This window comes from Lemur catta, chromosome 21 (genome assembly GCF_020740605.2).
Source record: "Lemur catta isolate mLemCat1 chromosome 21, mLemCat1.pri, whole genome shotgun sequence".
NCBI lineage: Eukaryota > Metazoa > Chordata > Mammalia > Primates > Lemuridae > Lemur > Lemur catta.
Window position 1 is genome coordinate 26,471,087 of NC_059148.1, and position 17,777 is coordinate 26,488,863.

Consider the following 17,777-nt stretch of genomic DNA (forward strand, 5'->3'; position numbering starts at 1 on the left):
TAGTGACTACCATAGGCAATTAAAACACAATGGTATTTGTGTATCTAAATATTTCTAAACATAGAAAAGGTACAGTAAAAATATGGTATAAAAGATAAAAACGGTACACCTGTATAGGGCACTTACCATGAGTGGAGCTTGCAGGACTAGAAGTTGCTCTGGGTGAGTTAGTGAGTGAATGGTGAGTGAATGTGAGGGCCTCGGACATTACTGTACACTATTGCAGACTTTATAACACTGTATACTTAGGCTATTATAATTTATAAAAATATATTTTTCTTTCTTCAATAACAAATTAACCTTAACTCACTGTAACTTTTTTACTTTACAAACTTCTTACTTTTTTGAAACTTTTTCCCTCTTTCATTGTAACACTTAGCTTAAAGCACAAACATGTTGTACAGCTGTACAAAAATATTTTCTTGCTTTATATCCTTATTCTACAAGATTTTTTCTATTTTTAATTTTTTTTTAACTTTTTAACTTTTTTGTTAAAAACTAAGACACAAACACACGCATTAGCCTAGGCCTGCACAGGGTCAGGATCATCAATATCACTGTCTTCCACCTCCACATCTTGTCCTACTAGAATGTCTTCAGGGGCAATAACATGCATGGAGCTGTCATCTCCTATGGTAACAATGCCATCTTCAGGAATATCTCCTGAAGGACCTGCCTGAGGCTGTTTTATAGTTAACTTTTTTTTATATTAGAGAAGCAATATATTCTAAAATAATAATAAAAAGCAAAGTAAATATACAAACCAGTAACAGAGTTGTTTATTATCATTATCAAGTATTATGTACTGTAAATAATTTTATGTGCTATAGTTTTTTTTTTAATAGACCAGGCCTAGCTCTGTCACCCAGGCTGAGTGCAGTTGTGCAATCATAGCTCACTGTAACCTAGAACTCTAGGGCTCAAGAGATGCTCCTGCCTCAGCCTCTGGAATAGCTAGGACTACAGGCATGTGCCACTATGCCTGGCTAATTTTTTAATATTTTGTAGATACAGGGTCTCACTATGTTGCCCAGGCTACATGCTATACTTTTACACAACTGGCAGCACAGTAGGTTTGTTTACAACATCACCACTAGCACACAAGAAACACATCGCACTATGATGTTTTAATGCCTATGATGTCACTAGGTGATAGGAATTTTTCAGCTCCATTATAATCTTATGGGACCATCATTGTATATGGAATCCATCATTGACCAAAACTTCATTATGTGGCATGTGACTATATTTAGTTTGTGTGTGTGTGCATATGTATATGGTAGAATGCACATAATATAAAATTTACCATTTTAAACAATTCAATGACATTTTAGCACATTCACAGTGCTGTGCAACCATCACCACTATCTAGTACCAGTGCTTTTTCATCACCCCAAAAGGAAACCCCATATCCATTAAGCAGCCACTCCCCATACTGAATTCCCCCATTCCCTGGCAAACACTAATCTACTTTCTGTCTCTGTGGATTTGTCAATGCTGGACATCTCCTATAAATGGACTCATGAAATGTGTGGCCTTTTGTGTCTGGCTTCTTTCACTTAGCTTCATGTTTTCAAGGTGCATCCATGTTGGAGCATGGATCAGTAATTCATTCCTTTTTAGGTCCGAATGATATTCCATCATATGGACGTAACATGTTGTTTATCCATTCATCAGCTGAGGGACACGTGGGTTGTTCCCAGCTTTGGGCTATTGTGAATAATGATACTATGAACACTCATGTACAAGAACTATCCAGTCTAATGTCCCTGACTTAGGCCTTCTTTACCCAGTGAAGGGTAAAGACACCCAAACATTACCCAGGGTAATGTCACAAAGAATCGGTGTGGCAATTATGGCTGCTTCCCTTGGAGGATAACAAATGGGTTTGCCAGTAGAGGAACCTGGAGGGAAAGGTGAGAGCAGACCTAAGTCAACAACTATTTACTGTCTATCCTGTGCTGGGTATTGGGGATACAGCAACAAACAAAGCGGATGGGGTCCCTGCTTTCATATGGAAGAATCATCACCATCAAGTAAATGTATAAATTAATAAGATCATTTCTGATGGTGATATGTCCTATGATGAATGTAGAATATCGTGATGTGACAAGAGAGTCACCTGGGAGGAAAGCGACTCGACAGGGTGGTCAGGTCAAGAGGTGATACCTGCACTGACCCCTGGCCTTTCTGAATTTCACTTTCCAAATCTGTAAAGTGGAGACAAGACTACATATCTCACGAGGTTCTTCAAAGGTTTAAGTGCGGCAATGCTTACAAAACACAAGCATGGTCCTGATCCACACATTTAATCAATGATAGCTACCACAATTAACGTAATATTAAATGTAATTTTGTAAGTTAATGATAAAATTAAAGAATCTATAGCCCTGGGGGTCACCATTGCTGATGGGTTTGGACACTTGACTTTTTCAGAGACCCCCGCTGGACTTCACAGACTTGTCCAAGCTCCCTCTGACTCTCCATGACCCGCCCTCCGTTCCTAGAGAAACAGAGGAGATGCAGCCACTTCACGAAGAGGTGACTCCTAGATCCGGGGACAGCCCGGAGTGGTGCCAGTGTGGAAGTTGCCTCCGGTCCCAACTCCCTGAGAGCCACAGGTGCCTGGAGGAGCTATGTTGCCGGAAAAAGCCGGGGGCCTGCATCACCACCTCACAGCCATTCAGGAAGCTCGTCCTGTCTAGACATGTCCTGCAGTTCCTCCTGCTCTACCAGGAGCCCTTGCTGGAGCTAGATGCGGATTCCACCAATAGCCGGCTGCGGCACTGTGCCTACAGGTGCTACACCACCTGGCGCTTCGGCTCCCAGGACATGGCTGATTTTGCCATCCTACCCAGCTGCTGCCGCTGGAGGATTTGGAGAGAGTTTCCCAAGAGTAAAGGGCAGTACAGTGGCTTCAAGAGTCCCTATTGACAGCATGGGGCTACAGCAGTCATATTAGTGTTATCTTTACCATCACCTTGAACTTCACCTGCAAAGATCTGTGGCCAAATTTTCAGCCAAAGGGAAATGTGTTTTCATCTCATATAGCTCTATATATGTCTGAGAGCACAGTGACCTGGTTAAACAAACAAACAAACAAACAAACCAGAATCCCTTTGCATGGACTGACAGTGAAGAGATTCAGATATAAGTCTCAATTCTGTCCCTAGGAAGTTGTGTGACCCTAGGCCTTTAACCTCTGTACCTTTGTCTCCTCATTACCCAACCTACTATCTCAGAAATATTGTGAGGACGAATTGAGACAGTGTTCATGAACTGTCTTGTTAACATATAAGGAGCTACAGGTACGCAAAACATCTCAGTATAGGTCAGAGTAGGATAATGTCCAACTAAGAACAAATCCTTTGGTCCTGGCTGGAGAATGTGAAAGATTAAAAGTGACCACAAATTCTTTGACACTCACCCCTCAGGACCCAAGGGTTTTGTTTCCTTCCCTTAAGTATGGGCAGCTCTGACTGCTTTACCCAGTAGTGGAAGTGATGCTATGTCAGTGTCAGGATCTTTGTTTTAAGAGGCTGGCAGCTTCCACTTCCTGTCCCTTGGAACTCTTGCTGTTAGGGAAAACAGCCCCCATGTAAAACTCTGCCTATCCTGAGACCGCCCTGCTGTGAGGAAGCTCAAGCAGCCATGTGGAGAGGAGAGTGCCTGACCAGCCAGCCCCAGCTTTCAAGCCATCCAAGCCTAGTCACCAAACATGGGCGAGAAGAAGTCTTCAGGTAATTCTGGGCCCTACTAACATATGTCTGAAACTGCATGAGACACCCCAAGTGAGAACTGCCCTGTCAATCCAGAAAGCCAGATTGCTGTCTTAAGTCACTAAGCTTTAAGGTTGTTTGTTACACAGCAACAGATAACGGGGACAAAGAACAAGCCTTATGAATGGGGACATAGACTCAGCCCACACCTTCCCTGGTTCCAAGGTTCTCTGGGAGCCCAGACCAACCCTGGAGCCCCTCAAGAACTTAGGTTTCTACTAGATAGTTCTAGAAGGGCTACAGACCAAATTAGGTTACTCACCAAACCAGACCAAATCAGGTAACTTACCAAACCAGAATCTATCAAATCTAACTGCCAAGCTACCCAGTACATTCCAATCCTCATCACAATTTTATGACTGGAAATGACTAAAAAGCTGCCTTTCTGCCTTTAACATCCTGTACTTTGCAGCCAGTTAGAATTGATACAGTCTGGATGCTGCTTCAAAAGCAACCCACACCCAAGCCTTCACCATTTCTATACACCAATCACGAAGAATATGAAAATCAATAGTTGTGGGTTTTAGGATTCTACTTTAGGATTTCCTTTTCATGGTTTTGTCACTAGAGTTGGCTATTTATCTGTTTCTAAACAACAACTAGGAGTAATTTATAGACCACTATTAAATACTGTGATTGATGAACGATTTGTGAGTTTTTAACACATACTCTAAGAGTTACCATTTTGATACTTTTTAAAAAAACAGCAGCTTTGTACTGTATTAATGTAAAATAGCATGAATAAAAACTTTTTGTAGACACAGAGTCTCTCTCTGTCTCCCAGGCTAGAGTGCAGTGGTGTCATCATAGCTCACTGCAACCTTAGACTCCTGGGCGCCAGTGATCCTCCTGCCTCAGCCTCCCAAGTAGCTGGGACTACAGGTGTGCACCACCACACCTGGCTAATTTTTCTATTTTTTGTAGAGATGGGGTCTTGCTCTTACTCAGGCTGGTCTTGAACTCCTGAGCTCAGGCAATCATCCCACCTCAGCCTCCCAAAGTGCTAGGATTACTGTCATGAGCCACTGTACCTGGCCCAAAACCTTTTTTTTAATAAAGGATTTTATCGGCTTTAAACTCAGGAATCAAGTTAATTATGCCAGACTGAACTTTCATTTTTACTACATTTTTAGAGATATTTTTGAAAAGTGGATTATGTATGATTTTTTTGGAATTGAAGGTTTTCTATTCCAAGAATTCTATGTAACTGTTACAGGTTTCCATTCTGATGGCCTCTGGGCCTTTATACCTTCAGTTTTGGTGCCTTATTCCTAGTGTTCCTGTCACCTCAGTGAGGCCCCAGATGGAGTCAGAACTTGGAATGACAAATAATCACTGGATCCATCTACTGTTTCCCTTCACCTTCCCCACTGATGCTCTGGGCAAGAGGGTGATGTGTTACTTCAACTGTGTGTGTAAAATGCCTGACACTTCCTACAATAACAGGGATCGTGTTTGTATTCTTATTTTTAGTCTACTGCATAAAATAATGTCATCGCCATAGGCAATGAGAGTCATATTTTGTAGGATCTGTTTTCTTATACTTCAGCACATTCTTCTGATATGGTAATCGCACATTATTCACTGCTTCGTCTCTGTGACAGAAGAGATCTATTAATACTCTCTTGCTGTAGATGGCTGAGTGCATGTAGAATTGGTAATGGACTTGCATTTCTCTTTTTAAAAGGGAACAATTTTTTGAACACTTCCTGATTCTAGCTTGGCAATATATGCATTCTTAACATGACTATTTTGATAATAAAAAAATGACATATAATTTAAGTCTTCTCTTTACTTCCTTTTTTCAGAAGGTCCCCAAATCATAGTTAACTTGTTCGTTGACACATTCATGCAATAATGGTCATTAAGGCACTCACTGGAGACCAATGATAGATAAGGTTGCTGTTCTGAAGGAAGAAAGAGGAGGAGATGGACATTAATCAAATAATTCAAGGAAATGTAAGTTTGCAACTTGTGATGACTATCACAGGGAAGATGGCAAAATGATGCTCTGAGAGCTTATAATAGGGGAGTTTGACCTATTTGGAAAGATCAGAGAAGTCCTACCTGAGGCAGGAATGTTTTAGCTAAAATATGAAGGATAAGTACTATTTAACTAGGTGCGTAGGGGAGGGAAGAGCATTCTAGGCAGAGAGAATAGCATGTGCAAAGGTCCTGGGGCAGAAAAAAACAGCAAGTTTACAGACCTTTAAGAAGATGTGTGTGACTAGACCATAAATAGTACAGGGAAGTAAGGCATGAGTCAAGGCTGGACAGGCAGGCAGGGGCTAAGCTGCATAGAGCCTTGCAGGCCATGGCAAAAGGCTTGTCTTTATCCTAACACAAATGGGGAGCAATTGGAGGGTTTTAAGCAAGAGCCTGATAGGATCATCTTTGATTTTTTAAAGATGACTCTGATCGCTGTGTGGAAAATGAACTAGGAGTGGTGGCAGATATGGTTTTAATTTTCATTTCATGAAAATATGCAGCCAAATGGAATGATTCCCTTTTCTCCCCTCCTTTTCCTCTTAGAAAGTCATGAAAAGACTGGCAGCCAGAAAAAAAGGAGGAAAAGCTTTGGTACGCCCTGAATTTTAGAATAGCTCCTGTCCCAAGTTGGCAGGAGTGAGACTGCTTATTGAGCTTCAGATCTGGGGCAGGAGGGTACTAAATTGACAGACGAGGGGCAGACAACAGGACCCACTGAGGTGGGGTAAGGCCTATAATTAAGGTCCAATATCATGTGCTGCCTTGACATCTGGTGAAATCGGGAGTGCCTGGAATGGACTAACCACAAGTTCCTCTTCCAAGTCCTCCCTTAGAGAAGACCGTCCAAACAACCTTCCTTATCAAACAGACCAGATGCAGTTCCTGCTTACTGCTGAGCAGCAAGTTTGAGTTTCCTGCCAACCCGTGGAATTGTCCACATGAGCCAATCACATCCTCCCATGGACACCTCACCGTCTTGATGCTACAAAGCCTGCCTCCTACTGGCTCTGGCTGTTCACTCTGCTCCTGAGCAGAACTATGTGGCCCTGCATGACACGCAGTGTCTTTCTCCCCTGAGCTCTTAGTATATGTGACAATAAATTGCTGCCAATCTCATCTGACCAGCATTGGGTGTCATGTGTTCAGCCATCCCTCTAACTCTGGGGTGTGAACTAGGATCCTTCCTTCACCGATGAGGTGAAGAAGAGGTGATTAAAACATCTCTAACTCCAGGCCAACCAGCGGCCCTCAAACAGTAGAGGCTTGGCTTGGCTTCTGCCCCAAGTCATTGTCTGCACAAAGCCCTGCCTGCTAGAGCCCACCAGGAACTGTGACCACCACGCCTCTTTATTCACATTATCTACTTCAGTGCACTGTGTGGGCTTTTACTCTCTGCTGCTTGTGTATTTCTCAACTCATATTCTAATCCCCTGCAGCCATCATTCTGGGAATCCCGTGGCATCCCTACCTCGATGACTCCTCATTTTTTAACAGATTTAGAAATCACCTTCTCCTTTCACTTTTACTGTGATCTTTCAGGTTCCTGTTTTCCAGTCCCACAGGGTTATGGATCATATTTCCAAAATAAATGATGATCTAGGAGAGGGCTTTGCATTTCCAACATCCTTGGCTCCTTTTAATGAATCATCAAAGTCACATGAGCCTGAGTCTTCCGGAATCAAAGGAGGAGGTGCTGACACTGACTTGCCATTTTAACCAAATAACTGCTATACTTGACGAGCTTGGATCAGGGCCAACTGTGGAGCATGGTAAATTATGAGTGTTTATGTTTTATTTCCCCAGTAAACAATAAGCTCCTCAAAGGCAAGAAGCTTTTCTTGGGTTTTGTCCCTACATGCCTGTATCAGGACAACAGACCACCTGGGTTCAAATCCTGGCTTGGCCCCTTATTGGCTGGATGGCCCCAGGCAACTTATTGCATATCTAACCGTGCTGGCTATTCTTATTTGGACGATGCCCAAGCATCATTCCTGAGCTCCGGGCCTATGTATTTAACCACCGCCAGACAGTCTATACCTCGTTTAGAGGCAACTCAAACAGTTACAATAGAGAAATCATTCTCTCTGTTCCCCCCACCCCACCCACACATGCTGCTCCAGAGCTCCCAAGCTCAGCAAGTAGCATCACCTGCCATCAGCTCAATTCTCCAAGCCAGAAATCCCAAGGACACCTGTGACGTCTCCCTTCTCCTTCCCAATTTTGTCCAAGCTCATCAGTTCCATCAGCAAACATTTATGGAGCACCCTGGCCCTCTGTAGGTGCCAGGGATAAACAGGTGAACAAGACAGGCTCTTCTGGAGGTTAGATGCAGTGAGGAAGATGGGCAATCAGTGTGTAAAGAAATGAGGTGAGGGCAGCTTGGGATAAAGGGTTTGAAAGAAACAAGCAGGATGCTGAGACAGAAGTAAGGGAGTTACTTCTGACTGGAGTCAGGGATGGTCTCTCCGAGGAAGTGACATTGTCAGCAGATCGGAATATCAGGAAGGAGCCAGCTGTGATGAGCTGGAGGAAGGGCCTTCCAGGAAGAGGGACAGCAGGCACACAAAAAAAGAGGTGGGATAGAAGTGAGTGTGTTCCAGAGCAGGGCCTGGTGGTGTGTGCCTGTAGTCCCAGCTACACAGGAGGATCCCTTGAGCCCAGATCCCAGGAGTTTGAGGCCAGCCTAGACAACACAGCGAGACACCTCATCCACTCACCTGAAAAAAAAAAAAAAAAGAAGAAGAGTGTGTTCCAGGAGCTGTCAGATGGCCAGTGCAACCAGGATGTTCCAGACACAGTCCACAGCTTGGTTGTTTACTTACTACCTCATAAAATGTGTGGTCACATCTCACCGAAGCAGACGTTCAAAGAAAGGCAAAAGCCACCAGGCAGGCATAACCGTGGGAGCCCTGTGAAGCCTGTGAGACGTACGCAGGCCCTCGCTGGAGGAAGAGCCTGGAAACACTCCGTGCGGTGAGAAGAGGCATTCCCAGCAGGACTGGCAGTACGAGTCAGGCCCAGAAAGAAATAAGCTTATGTGCTGAGGGTACAAGTAGATTTGACTAGCTCCGCAGATGGGGAAGAAAGCGGATGAAGATTAAATAGGGACTGATTTGGGAAAGTCTTGAAGGTAGAATCAATCTTGGGGCTGACAGGGCACATGAGGAAAGCAGTGACTTAAGAACATCATCCAGACAGAGGAGGACCTTGGGAAGAGGGGGAAGCCCTGGGAAGGGACTTCATTTAGAAGTCTGCTGGGATCACATAGGAGTGACTCAAGAAGACAACTGTAGTACTGAATTAGTGGTGGTGATAGAAAAGGGAGAAACATTAAAAGAATTCTTAAAAATTCTTTTAAGTCCAACAGTAGAAGGTTGGTTAAATAAATTATGGCACTCTCATTACAGAGGAGTATGCAGCTATATGAAATGACACCACAGAAGGACAGCTAATGACAGGGACAGATGTTCAAGGCAGAACACAATATGCATGACATTTCTTGCTTAAAGAGAATCTGAGCCTTTAATTAGATCTCATTTTTTTTTCCTGAAAAGATAGTATTTATTAAAAACCTTTAACCCTGAATGCACATTTAAGGAGACAAAGGAGAACTGCCTCATTCTCCTCATTGGAAAACATTATACATAAACAAAGTCAATTATCCAGTGACATCAAAAAAGGTTAGTGGCATTTCCTGAAATCCAGAAACCAAGCTTAAAAACCATCTTTTAGGTTTTCTTCTACCATGGTTTGTTTTGAGTAACTCAATTAAGATTTGGCATATGGCTAGCAGTATACATTTCTTCCTTTTGTTTAGTTGTGACAAATATATTTTGAATACAAAATCTAATGCTGGTGTTTGGTGGTTCCTCAAACAGTTAAGCACAGAATTACGATATGATCCATCAATTCCACTTCTAGATAAATACCCAAAAGAATTGAAAGTAGGCACGCAAATAGATACTTGTACATGAATGTTCACAGCAGCTGTTAGGCTTAAAGAACCCACCCTCCCCAAACTTCCATCCAAACGTCCTATAAAACCCACCCCTCTCCCCTTCCTAGGGGTGTATTGGGCCATGTAGCCTTTGCCAGACCCCTAGGGAGATAAAGGTATGGAATGCAAGAGGGGAACTTACTTTCCTTATCCCTCCCAGTTGTTTGAAAAGAATTTTGTTTACTCCTCCCAGAAAAACCCTCTCTCTATAAAACCAAAGGCTCTCCCCTTTTCTCTCATGGACGGCTTTTCTGGCCTCCACCATCTGCACCCAGATGCTCAAAATAAACATGTGTCTCTCTCTCTGCTTGAGACCTAACAGTAGCATTACTGACAAAAACCAAACAATGGAAACAACCCAAGTGTCCATTAACAGATGAATGGATAAACAAAATGTGGTCTATATATACAATAAAATATTGTTTGGCAATAAAAAGGAATAAAGTTCTGATACATACTACAACATGGATGAATCTTGAAAACATTGTGCTAAGTGAAATAAGCAAGACACAAAAGGACAAATATTGTATGATTTCACTTATGTGAACTTCCCAGAATAGGGAAATTTATAGAGGCAGAAAGTAAAATAAACATGACCAAAGGTGTGAGGGAAGGACGGGAGTTATTGTTTAATGGATACAATACTTCTGTTTGGGATGATGAAAAAGTTCTGAAAATGGACAGTGGTGATGGTTGCACAACACTGTGAATGTACTTAATGCCACTAAATTGTACACTTAAAAATGGATAAAAATTGTAAATTTTGTTATATATATTTATCATAACTTTTTAAACCACAAAAAAAGAAAACCACTAATGCTTTGACAACTGTGAGATTTTGAGGAAATTTCTTTATGTGATTTAAAAAAGTACTTTTTTTGCAAAGTCCTGTCATTCTTTTGGTCTGAGCGTCAACTGGAGGCTTAGGTCTTGCTGCTCATATTTCCCTGTGCCCTGCAAATGCCTAGAAATGTATCTTGCTAAGAAAATATTCCACTAGAGATTCCAGCATGGTCAGAAAGCCAGGAGAAAGAGTGAACAGAACATTTTAGGGGAGAACAAGGAATTTGCAAGGAAGAAGGGGTAAGCCAGTGGTTGGTAGAGAACAATTTTTTTTTTTTTTTAACAGACAGGGTCTCACTCTGTCACCCAGGCTAGAGTGCAGTGGCGTCACCATAGCTCATTGCAACCTCAAACTCCTGGGCTCAAGCAATCCTGCCTCAGCTTCCTGAGTAGCTGGGACTTTCAGGTGTGTGCCACTATGCCTGGCTAATTTTTTTATTTTTTGTAGAGACTCTCACTATGTTGCTCAGCCTGGTCTCCAACTTCTGGCCTCAAGCAATCCTCCTGCCTTGGCCTGCCAAAAGTACTAGGGATATCAACCTTATCTTTGGCTTTTTCGGGGTGGAATTTAATGCCTCACCTTGCCTGAAGCATTGACTTTGCCATCCTTATATAATTTCTACTGTCCCGGGGAGAATAAACCTGCCTTCAATTTCAGATAAAGCACTAAGGGATGAGGTCCACAAAGTGACTTACGGATCCCTGTGTCCGAGCCAGGCTTATCTGCAGGGAGGCCTCAAACGTGCCCTGTGCCCATTTGGAGTTTGAGGACTGCTTGGAGCAGCACCTGGAATCAGTTCTTGCTTGCTCAGGTTCACCTGCGCTAGCTCCTGTGTCACTGAGCAACGTGGCTCAGCCTCCAAGGAGAGTAAGGGGCAAACCTGCAAGCAGCCAGGCAATGGCAATGGGTAATCACTGTGAATGTTCTTCCAGGTGGAAGCTTTTGAATGTGCCACAGAGGCCCCATCAAAGATTGGCTGGGACAGGTCATCCTGGAAATGAAGGTGGCACATCAAGGAGAATGTAGGGCAGGCTGAAGCTGCTGCCTCCCAGAAACAGATCCAAATGTCAAAGCAAAGCAGAAAGGGGTAAAATTAGAGCTGCAGAGCATTTTAGGAAAGGAGGGAGTATCTGTGGGAAACTCACTTGAAGTAAACTCGATCTATAAAAATCTAGAAATAAGTAGAATGGGATGGGTGAGAGTGATTTTTGCTTTACAAAGAGGTTCGTAACAAGATAAGATTCCTTTAATAACATTTGAATGAAATTGTAAAAATTAAGTGTTCCTTTTTTGGAGCTCATCCATCAAAGAGACAGAGGGATGTCCAGAGCCTATCTGTGTGACCTCTTTGACACCCATCTTCGCTTTCCTATTTGTCAAAGGAAAGGATTGGGCTAAATATGATCGCTAAGGTACTTTTCATCTCAAAATGCTCTCTACATTGTATAAAATGAGATCAATTTGTACATGACATTAAGCTTATATAAAGTGCTTAGCAAACCACCTGGTAAGTGGTCAGTGAATGTACTATGTGAGCTAAAATTAAAGTCCATACAATGGCCCCGAAAGCCCTACCTGATCTGGCCTCTGCTACCTCTCAGGACCTTAGCTCACATCACTCTCCCCCTCACCCACTATGCTACAGTCTTATTGACCTTCTTTCTGTTCTTGGAACACACCAAGCTTATTCCTACCTCAGGGCCTTTGCATTTCCTCTGCCTGGAATACTTTCCCCAGATTTTCAGAGAGCTGGCTTCTTCCTGACATTAGACCTCAGCTTAAATGTACTCCCTTAGAGAGGGCCTCCCTCGAGCTAATAGATATTAATATATAGAGAATTCAATACCCAGCCAAGAGTGCACATTCTTTTGTAGGGTGTACAAGGAAATTTATAAAAACAGATATGCATTAGACCATGTGTTTTCCTCAATACATTCGCAACAATCAGTATGGTATGGATAAGTTTCTCCAACCGTATTTCAATGAAATTAGAAATTAATTTTTAAAAGGTAGATTTTTAAAATATTTTGAAACCGAAAAAAATATTGCTAAATGACTCTTGGAAATATTTAGAACTGGATGGTAGTAAAAACACTACATATCAAAATTGATGGCACACAGCTAAAGCGGTACTTTAAAGGGAAATTTATAGCTTTATATACATTTATCAGGAAACAAGAAAGGTCAAAAAAAATAAGCTAAGTATACAGCTTAACATTAGAAAAAGGACAATAGAACCAAGTGAAAGAAACAAGAAGGAAATAATAACTATTAGGGCAGAAATCAATAAAATGCAGAGCAACTGGAGCCACTAACAAAACTAAAACCTGATCCTATAATAAGATTAATAATGTAGAAGTCTTGCCAGAGGTGTGTCTAAGAAAAATAGTAAATAAACTACAGCACAAGAAATAGGATATAACTATAGTCACAATAGTTTAAACACTAACACTATTACAATCATATGCTAATAAATTTGAACAGCCTTCCCTGACTGCCCTCACTTATTTTCATTGTCTATTGTCTGTCTCTTGCACTTGGAATATAAGGGCCTTGAGACAAGGATTTTTATCTGTTTGGTTCACAGATAAACACCAAGCACCAAAACAGTGGTGAGCACAGAGTTAGCACTAAATAACTATTTGACCAATGCACGGATGAATGTCCCCAATATCCCAACACAATGAGGTCGGGTAAGTGCTTCTCAACACAGGTGTTTTGGTTTGTCTTCAGTGGATTTACCCAGGCAGCAGGACAACTAAAGCTAATCCCAGTAAAGGTCGAGGGACATGATCGTACCAATGGCACAGTACTACCACACCTAGTTACTTCTGGAGCCACTCAAAGAAACTATGAATTTCCGAATTTGAACTCATATTTGAATTTCTGGCTTATCAGGCCACAACTGTGTGTACATCCTGAGTATGAAAAGTAAAGAAGGAAAACAGTTTGGTAGTTCCTCAAAAAGTTAAACATAGATTCACCATGTGATCCAGCAATTCCACTCCTATATACCCCAAACAACTGAAAACAGGAACTCAAACACATGTATGCCAAAGTCATTGCAGCAGTATTCACAATAGCCAAAAGGTGGAAACAGCCCAGTGTCCATCAGTAGATAAATGGATAAACACAATGTGATCTATTCATAAAATGGAATATTGCTCAGCCATAAAAAGGAATGAAGTACTGACACAAGCTACAACGTGGATGAAACTTGAAAACATTATGCTAAATGAAAGAAGCCCAACACAAAGGTCACATATTGTATGATTCCATTTATATGAAATATCCAGAAAATATAAATCCATAGAAACAGAAAGCAGATTGGTGGTTGCCAGGGGCTCAGGAGAAGAAAAAATGAGTGACTGTTTAATGGGCATAGGGTTTCCTTTTGGGGTGATGAAAATGTTTTGGAACTAGAGAGGTAGTGACTGTACAACATTGTGAATGTCCTAATTGCTACTGAATTGTTCACTTTAAAATGGTTAATTTTTAATTGTGCATCTAAAAATTTATTAAGAGAACAGATCTCATGTTGTATTGTTACCACAGTAACATTTTTTTTTTAAATTGAGAAAAAGGTTAATTTTCGGTTATGTGAATTTCACCTCAATTTAAAAGAAATAACTGAATGAAAAGGAGTAAAGGAGCATCAAATACACATTTGGCCAAATGACTGTTAAAATCAAAAACCAGGCTGGGCGCGGTGGCTCACGCCTGTAATCCTAGCACTCTGGGAGGCTGAGGCAGGAGGATCGCTTGAGCTCAGGAGTTAGAGACCAGCCTGAGCAAGAGCAAGACCCCATCTCTACTGAAAATAGAAAGAAATTAGCTGGACAACTAAAAATATAGAGAAAAAATTAGCCGGGCATGGTGGCACATGCCTGTAGTCCCAGCTACGTGGGAGGCTGAGGCAGGAGGATTGCTTGAGCCCAGGAGTTTAAGGTTGCTGTGAGCTAGGCTGATGCCACGGCACTCTAGCAAGACTCTGTCTCAAAAAAAAAATCAATAATCAAAGCGTAATATCACCATCTAAAATACATTTCCATGGTATAAGAATAAATCTGAAAATTTTCTAGGAGTTTAATTATTATTGTAGTTTTATTATTACATTTTACACATCAAATTTTAAAGTTGGATTTTTATCATGGGAAAGCATTAATTCCTTGGCACTACTGCCTGCTGGACTGCTCCTGTGGTAGCTCTACAGAACATCTGGATACTAATTAAATGCTTACTTTCAATGTTCGAAGGTGGAGCTAACATATTTTTTGGCTGGCTCTGCCAGTAAGGAACACATATATAGTACTGTTGCTATCAAACCATTAGGTTTTTCTTCCTCCTAGATGCTATTTGATCATGGTGAAGACTCAGCTCCTCTACAACTTCTGTACTTGAAAATAGGGTTGATGGCAATGATGTAATTTCATTGAAAAAAATAACTGGAAGCTTTTCCACTGGAAGTAAATCTATGTACTTGGTATCCTTTGCCTCTTTGGTCTATCACCTGTCACAGCATCAGTCTCTACGACTGAAGAGGATTCCTACCTCCACTTACTGCAAAACATCACTAAGAACATTAAATGAGACAAATGTTTCTACACTGTGTTAAAAACCTTTGTTTCTCTGTTTTTTAAAGAGGAACAATCTAAATGCACACAAATGGTCTTAAATTTCTTTTTTAAGCTCTTATTTTGAAATGTATCTTCTGTGTTCATAAAAATTACTTTGTGGGGGAATAATGATTTACCTAATTCAGTTATAGGTTTGCACTCCTCCTTCAAGCCCTGGCCCTTGCCATGTATTTGAGCGTACACAGAAAACGTACACCAAGGCAAGAGAAAACAAAATGTCCCAAGATTAAAGACTAAAGATAGTAAATGAAATTCTTGGTGGCTTAATCTAAGAATCTTATGTTTATGTTTCCATGGAGTTAGTAACTACACTGGTTTCCTACTGCTGCTATAACAAATTACCACAAACTTATCGGCTTAAAACAACACACACAAACTTATGCTTTTGTAGGTCTGGAGGTCAGAAGTCCAAAATGGGTCTTACCGGCTAACGTCAGGCCGCTGGCAGCACTGCATTCCTTCTGGGGCCCTAGGGAGATCCCTCTCCTTGCCTTTTCCAGGTCATTCTGGGGCTCACGGTCCCCAGCTAGCAATTTCTTCACTCTGTCTTCACATCTCCTTCCCTTATGCTGACTTCTCAGCTTCTCCTTTCCATTTTCAAAGACCCTTGTGATTAAACTGGGCTCACCTAAATTACCCAGGACAATCTCCCAATCTCAAAATCCTTCATTTAGTCACGTCTGCAAAGTCCCTTTTGCCATATAAAGTAACCTATTCACAGGTTCCAGGAATGAGGACATAGCTATCCTTGGGGGTCATTATTCTGCCTACTATAGTAATTAAGACACCATCTTAGAAAGTCAGAGGATTTGACACTAATGAGACTGTATCTTTGGGTCCTATTTTCCTGAGTCTATTGGGTAATCCTTTTAAATATTTGGGCATCTAATAGTTTCTAAACAAATTTGAATTGATTATACTGTACACTAATGTGTTCCTGTCTTTCTGTCATCAGAGAATATGATGAAATGTATGGGGCTTTCATGAACTGCCATCTCCACAAGCAGGATTTCTCAAGGGGTCTCAAGGTGACCCCACAATCCTCTTATCCCTTACCTTGGTACACACCAAGCAATGAAACCAGGTCTGATCATAAAAATGGCCCTGCACAATATCGCACAATGTTTTAGAGTAGACAAATTGGTTTTACAGCATTTTAAGGCTACACAAGGAAATAGTTAAAAACAAAGATCCTGGAATCAGACAGGCATGGACTCACTACAGGCGTGTGCCACCATGCCCAGCTAAAACCTTTTTTATTTTTTTGTAGAGATGGTGTCCATTATTTTGCCCAGGCTGGTCTTGAATTCCTGGACTCAAGTGATCCTCCCGCCTCAGCTGTTTTGGTAAACAAAAATTCAATTAAAATTGGGAAAAAATCAATGAAAAAACACTTGATAAAGAACTGTTCCCTCATTTCAGAAAATCACATTACCAGCAGCAATGTGACTTGTGATATCTGAGTTGCCAAAAGAATGCTTGTATCAGTTGTACCAGCTATTAAGTGCATATATGTAACAGAGATTTGGAACTCTTTTTAACTAGTTAGACCCAAATGCTTTCAAAGGATGAGAGACAAGTGAAATGTAGAGATGTCCCTAAATTTCATTATCAGGTTATTTTTTAAATGTTATATTATTATTAAGCTTAAAAAGCAAAATAGAATAATACAGTATACACAGTATGCTACATTTTCTGTAAGAACAGGGATATCGCATACACACATATACACACTTGCTATATTTGGAAAACCAAACTCTGGAAGGACCAAAACAAAACTGATAAAAATGACAATCTTTGGGTGGAAGGAGAAAACAGAATGGAGAAGAGGCAGGGATGGCAAGGAGACTCCCTGAATATATATTTTAAATTGTTTTAAATAAAATAAAAATAGCTTTAAATTAAAAATAGCTTTTCAACAGTTTTGCCTTTGGAATTACAAATATTACACATGTTCAACAAATTAAATCAAATATAAAATATATATAGATTTCATATTATTGCCATCCTATATATTAAAATTTTTTCTTTGCAGCATGGTGATAAGAAATCTGTTGTGAAAAATCACACATGGGATTGACTAGTTTTGGGCTGCCTCTTGTTCTCAGTAATATCACACACAGTCCACACAGGTCTACTTACAACCCTCCCCCCCCCCCCCCCCCACATTACCTCTTGTATTCATAGCTCTTTCCCCATCCACCCTCTATCTACACAGCCTATCAAAGGATGTGATCTCTGAGGTCTTTTTATCTCCTAGAGACTGAATGTCAAATGTGCTGCGCTCTCAAGACACAGTTATTAAAATAGGTCCAGCTCGTCTGCAAGAGTATCATATTATACTTCCCATTTTCTCCATTTCAATAATCTGTAATCCACACCGAATGAGAGGAAACATTTGCAGATCATATATCTAATAAAGGACTTGTATCTAGAATATATAAAGAACTCTTACAACTTAAAAAGACAAATACTCCAATTAAAAAGTGAGCAAAGGATCTGAACAGACATTTCTCCGAAGATGTACAAAT

General features: G+C 41.0%; 1 protein-coding gene across 2 annotated transcripts in view; it reads left to right on the forward strand.

Annotated features, from left to right (window-relative positions):
* The window catches only part of P2RX7 (purinergic receptor P2X 7), a 36,466-nt gene extending 33,040 nt beyond the window's left edge, over window positions 1-3,426 (forward strand). For both annotated transcript variants that reach the window (XM_045534885.1, XM_045534886.1), the window contains one exon: window positions 2,437-3,426. In XM_045534885.1, the coding sequence (XP_045390841.1) occupies window positions 2,437-2,934 (498 nt within the window). In that variant the 3' untranslated portion in view covers window positions 2,935-3,426. The remainder of the gene's footprint in view (window positions 1-2,436) is intronic.
* The last annotated feature ends 14,351 nt before the right edge of the window (window positions 3,427-17,777 follow it).